Source organism: Amblyomma maculatum, chromosome 2, assembly GCF_055883805.1.
Source record: "Amblyomma maculatum isolate TAMU_Amacu chromosome 2, ASM5588380v1, whole genome shotgun sequence".
Taxonomy (NCBI): domain Eukaryota; kingdom Metazoa; phylum Arthropoda; class Arachnida; order Ixodida; family Ixodidae; genus Amblyomma; species Amblyomma maculatum.
In genome coordinates this window covers 143,091,967-143,106,901 of record NC_139345.1, presented here as the reverse complement: position 1 = coordinate 143,106,901, position 14,935 = coordinate 143,091,967, and the positions used below count along the sequence as shown (strand labels likewise).

The following is a 14,935-nucleotide window of genomic DNA, read 5'->3' as shown; positions in this document are numbered from 1 at the left end:
AAAAAGCCAGCGAAATATAAAAACAATAATGCGTGGTAGCGGTGCAGTGCCCCAAGGCGCGCGCTCTGCGAAAGAAATACATTCAGTCGCGCAGCGCTTTCTGCGACACGGCTTCGCATTTGCAATGACCACGAAATATGCTCCAGCAACTGCTAACTCGCTGGTATAGCCATCATATAGTATTGAAAAGTACGTAAATTACGTTTATTAAACATAATTATCGGCTGTTTTTAACGCTATCTATAACTCCCTAACAGGCGATTTCTTTCAGGATGCTAGCTGATACTTAAGCAGTTATTGATTACTATTTATGAATTAACTTTGCAGAACAAAATAAAATAATATAGAAGACTGGGCCTCACTCCTGCCAGCACCAGTCACTTGGTTTCAACCGCTTATAGCATACTCCCCTTTTTAAAAATCTTGGCACCTGATGTTAATATGAATAATCTTTAAAACAACAACGGGACTGATATACGGTCTTCTGTTATATAACTGTTAGGATAAGCGGAATGGAAACGAAACTCGAGCATCATAACGGAACTTTGTGGACCTTTAACGTTCCGAATGGAGTTACGGTTTGCCACATGCTAATCATCGATGCAAGTTTGTCCAAGCCTCCAAGCTTAGACGACGAGCTCCATGGTGCTACATATCCATTTCCTAGAGAATAGTTTGCCGTATTACGTACACTTGCTGCACAACGTCGCGATTGTAACTTGTAAATCAGTTTGCCTCGAACCTTCCAATCCATTGAGAAATTTCTCGGGGTCTGTCACCCCTGTCACAAAGGGCCTGTTCTTGAATGTCTATAGGTGGTTCTGGAGGTCCGGCCTGTGGGTGCTGTATTATCAGCTTACGCATCCGCGATTAGTGTAGATGGTGGTTGGCTCACAGCATTGGCAGGGGGTGACGTTCGGCTCATAGTAACAACATTGCTGAGGTCAGGCTCAGGGGCTTAAGCTGTTTTCATATGGTGTATGTTACTGCGGTAATGCTGGCCATCCTCTGTGCGAACCCGCCTGGTGCCACAGAGCTATCGAATACTGCTTTGGGGCTCCGTTATTTGTCCTGGCGAACTCTGACGACATCACCTGGTCGTAGCGGTGGCAGCGGTCTGCCGCCACTGCAAGCTCGAATCAGTTTTCGAGGTGTTCCCTTGTGAGACTCTTGAGGTCTTGAAGCCTGTTGCGAGGCAGTCTGCCCACGTGAGGTTCATTTGGTGCTAGTGTATCTTCCAAAGGGGTCACAGGGCACAGGGTGCTTATACGCAGTCCCAATCAGAAATCCTCACATACAACGCAATCGCATGTTGATGAAGATGGTGGTGATAATGATTAGTACTACAAGGACTCTGGTACTACGCATGATTGAACGTAGGGACTGGAACCACATTGCTCCTTCCTCGACTTCGATCGGCCACGGCCTGGCCTAGCCGGACTTCAGTGGCAGCAACGGCACTCAAGACGTCCGAACATGGATCGGCAAACCCTTACCTTTTTAACGCGAGAGCGTTAAGGAGCTCGTGTCGCAGAAAAGCCGGTGTCGTCGGCGTTGGCCGTGAGCGATAAATCCCGGCATGCACTTCATAAATAAAAAGCAACTTCCAAGATGGGCTGGGTGGGAATCGAGCCAGGGTCTCCGGAGTGTGAGACGGAGACGCTACCACTCAGCCACGAGTTTTTTTTTTTTTTTTTTTTTTCTTATTGCCGGTCATCACCAACACAAAACAAAACCAACAAAAACGCGCTACAAACAGAACGCTCACAGCAGAGCGGTTACCACAAGCATGACACTGTTAACACAGAAGCCGGCAGGTTCATACGAGTTGCCTTTGTCAAGTTAAAATTCCTTCATCTTAATCGAAATTATTGTACAGAAGCTAAATGAAATAAACAATCGACCTAACAGCAGCATTGGGGAGCAATGGGAACTGTGCAAGCAAGAAATTAAAATGAAAGCGATAGAAAGAGCCAGCTGTATTCGCCATAACGAAAAGCGAGAAGAAGCAGGCCTAAGATCAACATTAAAGAAGTTAATAGCACAGGAGTGTAAGGAGCCGGGGGTTTACAAAGGGGACATCAGAAAGATAAAAAAGAAAATAGAATTATTAGACGACCTGACTTTTTTGCCAATGTTACATGGGTTACAACACCCGTGAAATATTTGGGCGTACCTCTAGAATTCTAAGACAGCAAGCCATTTTGGCGCGCCTAAGTTCAGGAAATACGGGAGAAGGCTGACAAGTGGAAAGGAGTACTGCCGCTGTCTATCTTTGCACGAGCCACTGTGTGTAATCTACTTTTTATTGCCAAGGTGTGGTACGTCATGCAAGCACTTCATTGTTCTAGGTTGAGTGTTCAAAAGCTACACCGAATCTTTGCTGTGTTTGTATGGGCATCAAGCTGGAAAAGATGTAGTCGGGATAACCTGCTCCGGCCAATTAAAGACGGTGGTCTCGGGCTTGCTCACTTATTTGTGCGCCAGCTTGTAAACAGATTTATTTTCTTTCGCGAAGTTACCGACCCCCTTTTTGCGCACTGTGTGCCAAGTGAGGCTCGCGCGGGCGTTGCCCAATTTCGTTGTTGCCACGGAAAGCATGCCAGGGCGTCTTTCTAGTTTTTCCAAAGAGGTTGTCAGCAGTGTTCTAATTCTGTCAGCTCGCTTCTCGACAGAATGCTTAAGTTCAGTGAAAAAGAAGAACCTGCATAAAGCTGTTTGTGACGACTTCTTCTCTGTTCCTGTTTACAGAGCCTTGTATAGCGGCCGTCTAGGTCAAGACGTACTGAAGCGTGTCAAAAGAATGCCAGTTTCTCCTGGGGTAAAGACGTTTTTCTTTAAGTTACATACAGGAACATTATCGGTACGAACGTTTTTTGAAAGCCAGGGCTTTTATCTGCCATGGGGTTCACTTTGCTTAATATGTAAACAGCCAGAGACAATAGACCATGTATTTCTGCACTGTTGGGAGGGCGTCTATTTTTAGGATGTGCTGCAACGAACTGTTAAAAAAGGATTACCATTAGACTCATACGGGATTAGATTCCTACCAACTGAAAATAATGATGGGATTCCACTTGATACGGTTATGCTAATAGGCCTGCACAGTCTATGGCGGTCCAGAATGGCGGGTTTTCACTGTGACCCTGACGCCCGCCCTGCAAGGCTTTACTTTCGCGAGAGTATACACGCATTGGTTGAAATGCACAAATTGAAGACCACCGTGCCAGACTGGATTTCAAGAGTCGAACCACTCAGCCACGAGTTCGTTGCTTGAAAGCGGTACAAAAGCGCTTCTAGTGAATGCGGTGTTGCCTTGGAAACGTGCCGTAGAACGTTATACTGCGGTGTATATCGGTAATTATGAGCATGTTACTTACAGAAGTCGCAGTTACACGAGTAGCGAAGTACGTTTCCGCTACATTTCTTCTGCGCTCTGCGCACATGCAGAGCCATCTTGCGGCAAACACAGAAGAACCCCTCCTCGCAATGTGCGGCGCTGCCCCGACACGTGGCGCGCCACTCGCCCCTGACGTTTCGCGTGCACCCTCACGGGTTGTAGAATCAAGCGTCTTTCCTTTCTTTAGATCACTATCTTCGCTCACCCGCTTCTCCCCTTCGGGCCGCGCGGGTACCGGTGCGAGGATGCCCCAATACCCTTGCGTTTAATAAGTTTCTCGCTCTCTCGACGCGGCTCCTCTTTCCGCTCACAGCGCGATTGCTAGGTGCAGCCTCTGATGCCGAACGCCTCTGACGTGATCGCTGCGCCGTAGCGCTTCTGCTGGGAAAGCGTCCCCTGCGATGTGTGCCGAGCTGCTTCCGAGGAATCATGCTTCTGCGTGGTGCACCCAAGCGAGATAGAGGACGATCCCATCAAGGCGTCAGCCCCATGATCGCGTCCGCCTTCATGGCGCGTCGCTGCCCGGCTTCCTCCCTCCGAGACACCGAGTTCTTTGGTTCGTTCCACTTGCTCAGGCGCACGTTTCGTTGCCGCGCCGAACGCTGCGTTGCTCGGCGCTCACCGCGTGATTCGTGAGTGCAAAGTCCGACGCGGGGCGCCTCATCAGTGATTGCTGCGCCGTAGCGCATTGTCTTACACTCCTTGGCAGGTCGACGCGCTCGCTCTTGAGACGCGTGTGATGGAAGCGGCGCCGTCTACCAGTGCCGGTAGCGCTGGCCGGTGCGAACGCGGTGCAATAACGCTATCGCGTTCCACTCTTGAAGGCGAAGCTTAAGCGCCCTCCAAATTTTTTTCCCGTTCTGAACACTTTTCTTTTTCGTCATAACAAACCCCTTTAAACCTTGCGAAAATAAACAGCAGTAGTAAAAGAAGAAAATGTCCAGGAGCACACGTTCTAACCAAGGATGTTACTATTATGACCTCCTTGGTTCTGGCGTTTCTGCCACCTTTATCACACGCGTTTTCTTTACCCTGCGTAGTTGCTTCTGCACCGCGTACTCCCCTGATGGTGCTGGGACAGGTAGGTCACCGCCGCTTGCGGCGGGGGCTTGCCTGCCACCAAATTTTTATCGGTTGTAGGCCGTCATTGCACCCGCCATCGCTTCAGTGGTGGACGACGGCTGTTGCTGCGGCGTGCATCTCTCACCCCCTCATCCTTTTCTTTCTTCTCTGTTTTCTCTTGTCTGCTGTGCCGGAGTACCCGGGTTCGAACCCGACCTCGGCGGCTGCGTTTCGATGGAGGCGAAACGAAGAGGCGTTCGTGTGCTGTGCGATGTCGGCGCACGTTAAAAATCTCCAGGTGGTCGAAATTATTCCGTAGTCCTCCACTACGGCTCCTCTTTCTCTCTTTCCACTTTCTCTCCCATCTTCCTCCCTTCCCTTACGGCGCGGTTGAGGTGTCCACATAAAACAAGTGAGACAAGTTACCAGTATGATTATAAACAGCGTGAACACGAAGACAAAGGAATCGCCCAACAAAGTATCTTGACAAGTTGCCACGCCTTTCCCTTCCTATATAAATCAATCAATCAATCTGTCTGCACGAGGCAGCGGAGGTGGCTCAGCTACAGAGCCAATAGCAGGCCCGTGCATTTTCTTTTCCTTCTTCCTACAGCCACGACAATAACAGCAACGCCGCGGTAGGTGCAGTGGTAAGACGCCCGACTACTGTGCCGGAGTACCAGGATTCGATCCTTACCGCAGCGGATGCGTTTCGATGGAGGCGAAACAAAGGGGCGTCCGTGTGCTGTGCGATGTCAGCACACCTTAAAGTTCCCAGGTGGTCGACATTACTCCGTAGCCCTCCACTACGGCTCCTCTTTCTCTCTTTCCACTTTCACTCCCACCTATCTCCCTTCCTTTACTGCGCGGTGCAGGTGTCCACAGAAACAAGTGTGACAGATACCGCGCCTTTCCTGTGAACCAATTATTATTATTATTATTATTATTATTATTATTATTATTATTATTATTATTATTATTATTATTATTATTATTATTATACTTTTATAATATTATTATTTATTCATTTATTTCGAACCAAGAAGCAGTGCGTTTGAATTCAACCGCGCTCTCGGAATCGAAACTGCTGCTGCGCACTGTTTTCAGAAGAATCCTTTTCCAGGCTTGCCACCATGTTCCAAAGGCAAAGGAAGGTCGGTTAGCGAGCCGATCCAAACCAAGTCAAGTTCAGTTCGCATACTGCAGTAATTTGCTGTTCTCTCTTTCACTGACTGTCGTGTGAAATCCGTGCTGTAAGAAGTGTATTGCACTAAGTAGTGTGAGAAAAGCTTCAGATTTGATTTTGACTTGATAATAAATAACTCGCCGCAGTTGGTCTAGTAGTGGGCTCATCGCAAGCAGACGGAAACGCTGCATTGGATACCATCTGTGCCGCCGCTCACTGACAGACCGAGGTAGGATGGCATCTATTTTCCTGGTGCTTGTAGTCTATTGCATCGGTACGAATCGGTTTCAGCGCCGACATTTCTGACTTTTTTCTAGCGTGCTTATCTGGCGAACGATCAATTATTTGTAGTTGGGGACAGATCGCGCTTGCTAACTAATGCTGTCGGTATTGCCAGGAGTTAAGTTGTCGAATCGAATCTTCTGCGCAGCACATAGTTACATAGCGTGATCGTTCCCTTACTTAATGTCTGGAGATGGGCGTTACCTTGATTCATCCTTCCTTGATGGGTATACCGGTTCAACGGGGAAAAGTGTCTTGCCGGCGTTATTGCGCCGAGCGACCATATCGCGGATAAATTTTTCCGCTCCTCGAGCCTCTTTGCCGGGGTGATTTTGGTTAGCTTTATTTATCGAAATGCTGAGCCGGTTTTGCATGCAGTGCATTGAAACGGGGGTCGTTGGTATTGCTTAAGGGTTGTTTGAGGATTTCGTTTTTCAATAAAGTTTTACTGGCAGCGCGTTACGCTACAAATACCTCCCCATCAAGCAGTACAGAATCGGAAAAGAACTCGTTAGAAAAAGAAAGTTATTTCGGCTTCCATTCGCTTTCTGCCTTAAGTACATAAAGTACTTTCCTTGTCAATTGGGACTTGGTAATCGTTGAAGCTGCTTCAGTAACAGTAAACTGTGACGTTTACAGAAGCTTTTGTGCATATTAAAGTACATGTTGTCTCTGCTTGAAGCTCATAAGCTTGACGTTGACAGAATTCAGTTTTCGATAGCTAGCATTGTTGGTTTCGCACTTGCTTCAGGGGTTAAGAAATGCCTGCCACTTAAAGAGAATGTTGTCTGCATACCAGCCATGCAAAACTTTTCACTAGACAGCATTAAGTATCTTGGCTACGGGATCATGGATTATTTTTTTAATTACGTAGAGCACCAGAAAATGATGGTACAAGGGATGGTCACGATTCATGAATGCAGTTTTAGGATAAGGGTGATTTCAGTTCAGCAATGTCATTCAACAGTTTGTTTCGTAAAGGAATATTGTCAATTACTACAGTCACCCATGATCAGTTTTGAAATTGTATTGTCAAAGCCCGAACTTTCCAGAATATGTGTACATACAGCTTTCTTAACAAGTGATGCCTTGCAACCACACTTCTGACAGTGAAAGTCAGGCTCACCTTCTGAATCTGAAACATACGTTGCAGTAGCGTACACCGCACTGGTGCACCTGTTTTAGCTTTTGCATGACCTGGAAACATTTCACCTTGGTGATGCGGGCTGAGGACAAATACAAACAACTTGTGAAAAAACAGTGACTGCAACGCAAATTTTCACAGAACGAAGGGGCATGCTGGCGGCTCGACTTAATACGACCACATCTAATTGTTCTACTCTCGGAGTCTTTAAATTAAAGTCAGCAATATAGTGCATTACCACGGAGTAGTCATCAACACAAAACACTTTAGGCGGGTGGTCCATCAGGGAAGCCTTATCTGGCAGAGAATGCAATTTCCAATAAGACAGTTATTTCAGTAGCTTTCATCTGAAGGGCTTAATCTGAACTCTACTGCTGGAAAGATAAAAGGAGCACTGGTGCCAATCCGAATTATTTGCTCAAACGCTGCTTGGCAGAAATAGGGGATGGCATCGCAAATAATATTAGTGTTATAATGTTCCCGTGAAGGTTTGTAGGAATCCCTGTTATGCCCACATGTTCTGAATTGATATACCATAACTTGTTTCAGGGCATGTTAAATAATCTTTAAGCAACAGGGGTGTATTAGTACAATATTGGCTTGAATTTAAGGAGCATACATTGGCATTCAGCTTGTATACACTTTTCATAATTGTTTGAGGGTTCACCTAAAATGTACCAAAACTGAGTTTTAAGTGTCCATTAATTTTTGGCACAGCAGAAAGGGTTGGTTGGTTTGTGGGGTTTAACGTCCCAAAGCGACTCAGGCTATGAAAGATGTCGTAGTGGAGGACTCTGGAAATTTCGACCACCTGGGGTTCTTTAACATGCAGAGTGTTTAATCTCAGTGTTTTTGTTGAAAGCTTCATAGAATTTTTTCCTGAGTATTACTAGCAGTTGCTCTCATTTTTATGTACCTCCTGCTGTAAACAATAATGAGGGTCCACAGTAGTTATTGCATGCCGGCAAAACTGAGAAACCAGCAAATTGTCTGACAGCTCAGCATAGTTTATTTTCATTTTTTTGATCACGTATCTATTGTGGCATCGTACACCTCGAAAGTGGTGTGACCGAACTGCAATTATTGCACCTTTAAGCACTTTGATGGATCACGGTGATGCAGAGGTCAGGGCGCTTGACTGCTGTGACCAAAAATGTGGGGCCAGATCTCAGCCGCGGTGGCCATTTTTCGATGGAGGCAAAAAGCTAGGTGCCCGTGGGCGGTAGATGCCAGTGGACGTTAAAGAACCTCAGGTGGTCGAAAGTTCTGCAGCCCTCCACTATGGGGTCTCTCATAGCCTGAGTCACTTTGGGATGCTAAACCCGATAATACTATAACTTTGATGCCATCTGATAATAGCAGCTCGAGGCACTTAAAGTAGGTGATGCCAAGGGAGTGCCACTTCTTGATGTATACATTTCTTTTAGATTGAAAGATGCTTTGCCAACAATGTAAACCAAAATTGGATATAACAAAAGCCTTTGAATAAAAATTCTGTGCACTTAAGAAACATAAAATTATACTTTACTGAGGTGGGCTCATCTGGGAGGGTACGTTGATAATATCATATTGGAACTATTGAACATTATTGCGGCTTGTTCCATGCAATGTTCACTGTCAAATTAAGATGAATAATCCTATTTAACTATTTTTGGAATGCCCACATTTGTTGAAATTAGGTGAGACCTTATTATTTTTGCCATAATCTGTTTACATGTTTTTTGCCTGCATGTAATAGGTTCAGGTACATAAGATGCTCTTAGGCATACTTCGGAGCTTTTATTCAGTATTAAATTGCAGAAACAGGGGAAGCTACTGGTCATATCTATAGCACTTGTATAAAGTCCTTATGTGATGATGTGGTAGCATGTTGCATTTCATTTTTGTCGCTCTGGCTTAGTCTTATTGTCATAACCATTGGCTGATACCATTAGTTAAACCAACATAATGAATTCTGGTCAAGAACAACCAAAGTATATTGCATGGCATGAGCTAAAAATTTGCAGATGTATAAGCTACAACTATGCTTTTCATAATCATTGTAAACCATGTGAATTGGGTGTAAAGGAGTAATCGGATCTTGAAAATAAAGCATAGTGTAACTTGTTAAGACCCATAGGGCACCGACTGCTACTGCTACACGGGAAGGGAATTGGTACTTGAAACGCTGGGGTTTGTTTGTCTTTTTTTTTTTTTTCTAAGTTAGAACTGCGAAGTAAGAATTACACCAGGAGAATGCAAAGGGCATGATTCTGTCTAGTGTGCAGCAATGAAATCCCTTCAGCATTGTGCAGGAGACTGAGCCAGGGCAACACAAAAGACACTACATGTTTGGGCTTGAAAGTTTAAACCATAGTCTTTGATAAAATCAAGAAGTTTCACAGCCTTTTCTCATATACAGTTGCTGACTGAATTTGTCTTCTTCTCTTAACTTACCGGGTAGCCACTGATTTCAGCATGGCCCTTGAAGAGTGTCCCATTGGTGCAAGTCTTATTTGTATATGCTTTAACATGTTTGTGTGCGTGTTTATCTGTATGTGCAGTTGTCAGTCTCCTGCCTTTTTCATGCTTTTTTGTACCCATTTTTTGTATGAATACTTGTATGGTTCATATACATAAAACTTTGTGCGTGTCTTTTCACATGACACTCCTGCTCAGATTGGAAGCACCCATGACAGCCTGATTTAAAAAAAAAAAATTGTAGTTTTGAAGTTTCCTCTCTTCTTTACCTCTTTTGCCTCCGTGGATTAAACCAACTTACAATTTAAATGTGATAAACAAATAATGGAATAAAAATAAATCTTCAAGGAGCTATTTCCCACACACACAGCTTGTGTGTGTGGGAAATATCACCCCCACAAACTTCCTAAAATGTTGATGGCATGCACAGTTCTGATTCTACTCCATAGATAATTGTTTCTTCACCATTTAGAAGCTGCAGCCTTTTAGCCATGCTTTGGGGAGAGGGGAAGGGGACATATTATGGTGAGAGTGGTAGCATGCCACCTTCACCTCTTCCGCCTCAAACTCCATGAGAGCATCTACTCAGAAGCCCTTCTGGATCACGGGACTGCATTGGGAGCATTCTCAACAAGACATCATAACATTGCAACTTTAACCTGCTGTAGACTGGGATGTTTTTATAATCTGCAGTGTCAGTGGCATAGGTAAATGGTATCACTTCCATAGTCATAACTCAGATTTTCAGCAAACTGACTGAACAATGAAAAACTAAGACTCGAGTATGCACCCTAATGCAGCAATAGCTTTGGAGCTCTTTTTTTTTTTTTTTTTTTTTTTTTTCATACCCTGGACAACCCTCGGGGGACATGCATTTTGACTTCCACTGTGAAGTTCACTTTAAGCATAACCTTTAGGCATTTCACTGCCTGATAAACATCGTTACAACTTTTAGTTACGTAATATAACCTTGGCTTTTTTTTTTTTTTGTGCAGGCACTGCTCCAGGCCCACGATGTGGTGGCTCACGAGGTGTACAGTGAGGAGGCAATTCGGGTGACACCGCCACCACTGACACCATTCCTTAACGGCAACCAGGAGGCAGGTGGCAGCGAAGCTGGCGACATGGAGCAGGTCACCCGCGTGCGCCTCGTCCAGTTTCAGAAGAACACCGATGAGCCCATGGTGAGTGCTCTGCCCTTTCCCCTCTGCCTGCTTGGTCTTTGTGCTGCGTTGAGTAAGTTTCACTTCCTGTGTCTTACAAAACTACCTTTTTGGCATGAACAGAGGGTGGCTTATAACTTGCAAAAAAAAAAAAAAAAGCTAGCTTTGAACTCGGTTTCAAATGGGAAATTCTTCTTTCTTTAACTCTGCTGTTGTGGTAAGGAGGTTGTAATCAAACCTTCAAAACACCTGTAGCAGCAACAGTGCCTGCCAAAGAGACCATGGTTTCTGTTGCCCAAAATATGTGCACTGCATCCAGAACAGAGTCAGTGTGATACTGACTTGCAGTGTTGGTGTAGCTGGTGACTAGAGATGAACTATGAGGAGTGGCTTCAGCAACATATTTTTACGGATGAGATGAGTTTACTAAGATGAATGCTGGATGAACGAGCGGTGGAGCAGACAGCCATGCAAACATTTTCCACACGTCCTCAACCTCTTCCTCTTCACAGTCCATTCACTGCTTCTTCTTTCAACTCATTCACTCATGGCGCTTGACAATTTCCTCGGTTGTAGATGAAGCTCGTCCTCAAGCAAGTCAGGGTGTGCGACGAACGCAACGATTGAAATGCGCCACGCGTACTACTTGGGTGTTTCGGGAATGGCAATTAGTATGCGCAGTCTCTTTGGCAATGTTGTTCAGGTGGCTCACGCGGACTAGCTTTATGCAGGTGCTGGGGTTTGAGCAACTCAGAAAAGGCCCAATCGTGTCTGCCCTTATCACTCTGCCGCTCATCGTAGGTGATGCGAGTTCAGGGCGGGGGCTGTTCCATGCATGGACGAAGCAATGAAAACGAGTGGAACAGGTGATCACGAGTTAACCTTCCTAGCTGTGAGGTGAACTCATTATGCATTATCCGTCGAACCACTGCGACGGTGTCTTCATATCCGGGAAAGTCAACGCTGGTGACTCTTGTGACGTTACAGTTAGCCAAACTTGGGAATAATCTGCCGGGACTTTAGTGCTTCAGATGCATGATGCTACTGGTGATGAAGAATTGGTATAAGCTCGTTAATTCGAACTTCACGGGACCGGGAAAAAAGTTCGAATTATCCGATGTTCGAATTATCGAATGGCCTCGAAAAAAGTGACCAAAACCGTTTGTACAACAGTAAATGTACCGTATTTAGTCGCGTAACGAACTCGCTCGCATAATGAACCCACCCAGCCCCGATTTACGCCTACGAATCTGAAAAAAAAAAAAATAATAATAAATAAAGGCGTCAGTCGTTAGCGGGTCCCTCCGTTGCGCCTTCACGGTCCACAACACAATTCTTGGCAGTGCGCCAAGATGCTGCGCGGCGATAACGGCGTGTTTATCTTTTGACTTTAGCTCGGGCAGGCGGCAGGAAAGCGAACTTGGCAAAGGGCCAGCGCTTGTCCGGTTGTGCAAGCCTCCTTTTCAGTACGTTCGCTTTATCATGCTATGAGCGACTTGGGCGGGCGGCGCCGTCCCACTCCAATCATCGGAACGAACGGTGCTAAAAGCCGGCGTCATGATCGCGGCCGACTCGCCTGCTTCCGTTGACGACTGATGGGTGGAAGGATGGTTGGCTATCGCAAAAAGAAAAAAAAAAAGTTTAACTCATAGTGCCCGACCGAGATCATAGCCTTTTATGGGCGTTGGCTGAGACTGCGCCGACAGTACTCATCCCTATTTCCAAATTAACAGGGTTGGAATTAACGAGTATTTAGTTGCGAGCTACGGAGGTTGCGCAGAAGAGAGAGCAGGCAGCCGCCGCCGCGCGGCCATGCACTGACCATGCCGCAGCCGCGTCCCCTCCCTTCAACGCCGCCGGCCGCCACGCCGGTCATGGTGCCATTTGTTTTACCCACTCTTCCATGGTTTTACCTGGTTCCTTATTCTGTCCCCTTATTGGACGTGCGCAGCCTCTAATTATGCCTACCGATCGCGGAGGTGTTTCTTTACTTTTCCTTTTTTTTTTTTGTTTTTTTTTTTTTCGCGTGATGTGCGCCAAGCCGCCCAGACGCGGCGGCGCGTAGTTCGAATTATCCGTAGCGGAACCGACTCGCGTTCGAATTAACGGGCTTTTTTATATACAGATCTCTATGGAGCTTGGCCGGACCTAGTAGTGTAGTTCGAATTATCCGAAAATTCGAATTATCGAGGTTCGAATTAACGAGCTTTTACTGTATGTCTTTTGCAATCCTCTGCAAGGGGTGGCCCACCTTATCCTCTTCAGAAATATTTCATTTGACAAGCCGGCGTAGTATGAGCAATTCCTCAATATTGTTCGTGCACGTCTCACCTGGGATCTGAGCTCTTCGTGCAAGGGTCTGCTTGGTTCTTTTCTTCTTGTCCAAGGTGTCACCAAAGCGCTTAGTGATTTCATCCGCAAACTGAGCTCAACCGGTAAGGGAGCCGTTGAAATTCTCAAGCCACAACAGGGCGGTCCCAACAATCTCAACGGTTCTACTGGCTGACTCGGTCATGCTTCAGCCAGTCTTCAGCATCATCATTAGATTCACCGGTAAACGTGCAGGGTTCCCTCTGGGGTGGCCAAGGATAAAGTCGTGGAATGCGTCCGAGCCTCCTGAATGAGTAGGTATGATACTGGATTCTGACAGGAGGGGAGGGAAAATATCTAAGAGTCGGCTACAACAAATATAGTCATATGATCCGGGGCAACCTGCCCATCACCTCCGATCTCCACCAAAGATTGTTATAGATGCGACGAGCCTATTCAGATGAATGCTGAATGAGCTAGTGACGGAACAGGCAGCCAGGTGATCATCCTTCAAATGTCCTCAACCTCTTCCTCTTCACAATCCAGTCGCTGCTCCTTCCTTAAACTCAGTCACTGTGCGACCGTGACAATAAATTTTCAGGCTGGTTGGCTCTTCATTCTAACATGTCAATTAGCATTAAAACAGCATATAAAGAGCAGATCTCAAGCATGGATGTGCCTGTACTTGTCATCCTCTGTTTTTTGTGTTGTCCATTTAGTATCTTGATAAAGAATTAGTGTGGGGAATGAGCTTGCGTAGATATCATGTCAGAATGTTTGTTGTTTGATCCATGAATGATATATATATATATATATATATATGTGTGTGTGTGTGTGTGTGTGTGTGTGTGTGTTTTTTCCGCTCAATGCCCTCCAGTGTCCTTGTGCTAAAAATGTGAACGCATATGCAGGAAGTCTGCTTAGAGTAGCAGTTAGCCTGTTTGGCTGGGACTTGGAAGGAGTCCTGGCATGTACACAATTTGTGTTTTCTTTAATTAATGATTGACAGTCCGTGCGGACGCGCTCTGCCAACACACTCTGGTGACACCACTCACGAGACAACAAATGCCTTCACATTTCAAAAAGTGTCCCGGATCATCTGGCCATTGTAGAGCCTGTATCTTGGTTTATGATTTATATTTAACCTACTGTGGTCATAAGGATGTGCAAAAATTTTAATTATCTTATAATTAAAGGCTTGCTAGTTTATCCTTAGCAGGTTGTAATCACCACTTCATAGGAGCCTACCTTCTGCTGCCCTTTGTAATTTCTTCACCGCGAGGTGTTTTTTATTTTTATTTTTTCTCGGAAGAGGTTAAAGCTTTGCAGCTCGTGTGAAAGTCCGTCATGTGTTTTGTTTTTCTTGCTTGCAGGGCATCACCCTCAAGTTGGACGAGGATGGACGATGTATTGTGGCTCGCATCATGCACGGGGGCATGATTCATAGGCAAGGTGAGAGGAGGATACTCTCTACTTAGACGGTTTCTGGACAATGTGAAAATATGGTTTATCAGCATAACCAGCACTTAATGCATCCGTATCATGTTAAGCACCGTCTTGAAGAAATTTGGCTAATTTTTTTCTTTTGTCTAAGCCTGTAAGTTTTACTTTGCTCCATTGCACAGTCGGTTATGCTTAGCTCGTCTGCTGTCCCCACCAACGCCTGTTTAGCAGTTGCGATGTCACTGATGAGTCGTGGTGGTTGCTCAGTCTTAAAATGCCAAAAATCGGCTACTGTTCTGGAAAAAATACAGCTGTTCACTGCTCGTGCTGCTTATCGCTCATCTCATTGATCTTTTATTCTCATCTGTTGCAGCCACGCTACACGTCGGGGACGAAATACGTGAAATCAACGGCATCAGCGTTGCGAACCAGACCGTAGAAAGCTTGCAGAGAATGCTCGTGAGTGTTCAGCATTTGTCATTCTG

The 14,935-nt window shown here is 45.6% G+C and overlaps 1 protein-coding gene across 5 annotated transcripts in view; it reads left to right on the top strand.

Moving 5' to 3' along the window:
* CASK (peripheral plasma membrane protein CASK) overlaps positions 1-14,935 on the top strand; it is a 756,819-nt gene that overhangs the window by 696,826 nt on the left and 45,058 nt on the right. For all 5 annotated transcript variants that reach the window (XM_084595365.1, XM_084595366.1, XM_084595363.1 and 2 more), the window contains 3 exons: positions 10,530-10,718; positions 14,381-14,459; positions 14,824-14,909. In XM_084595365.1, coding sequence (XP_084451491.1) covers positions 10,530-10,718; positions 14,381-14,459; positions 14,824-14,909 — 354 coding nt within the window. The remainder of the gene's footprint in view (positions 1-10,529; positions 10,719-14,380; positions 14,460-14,823; positions 14,910-14,935) is intronic.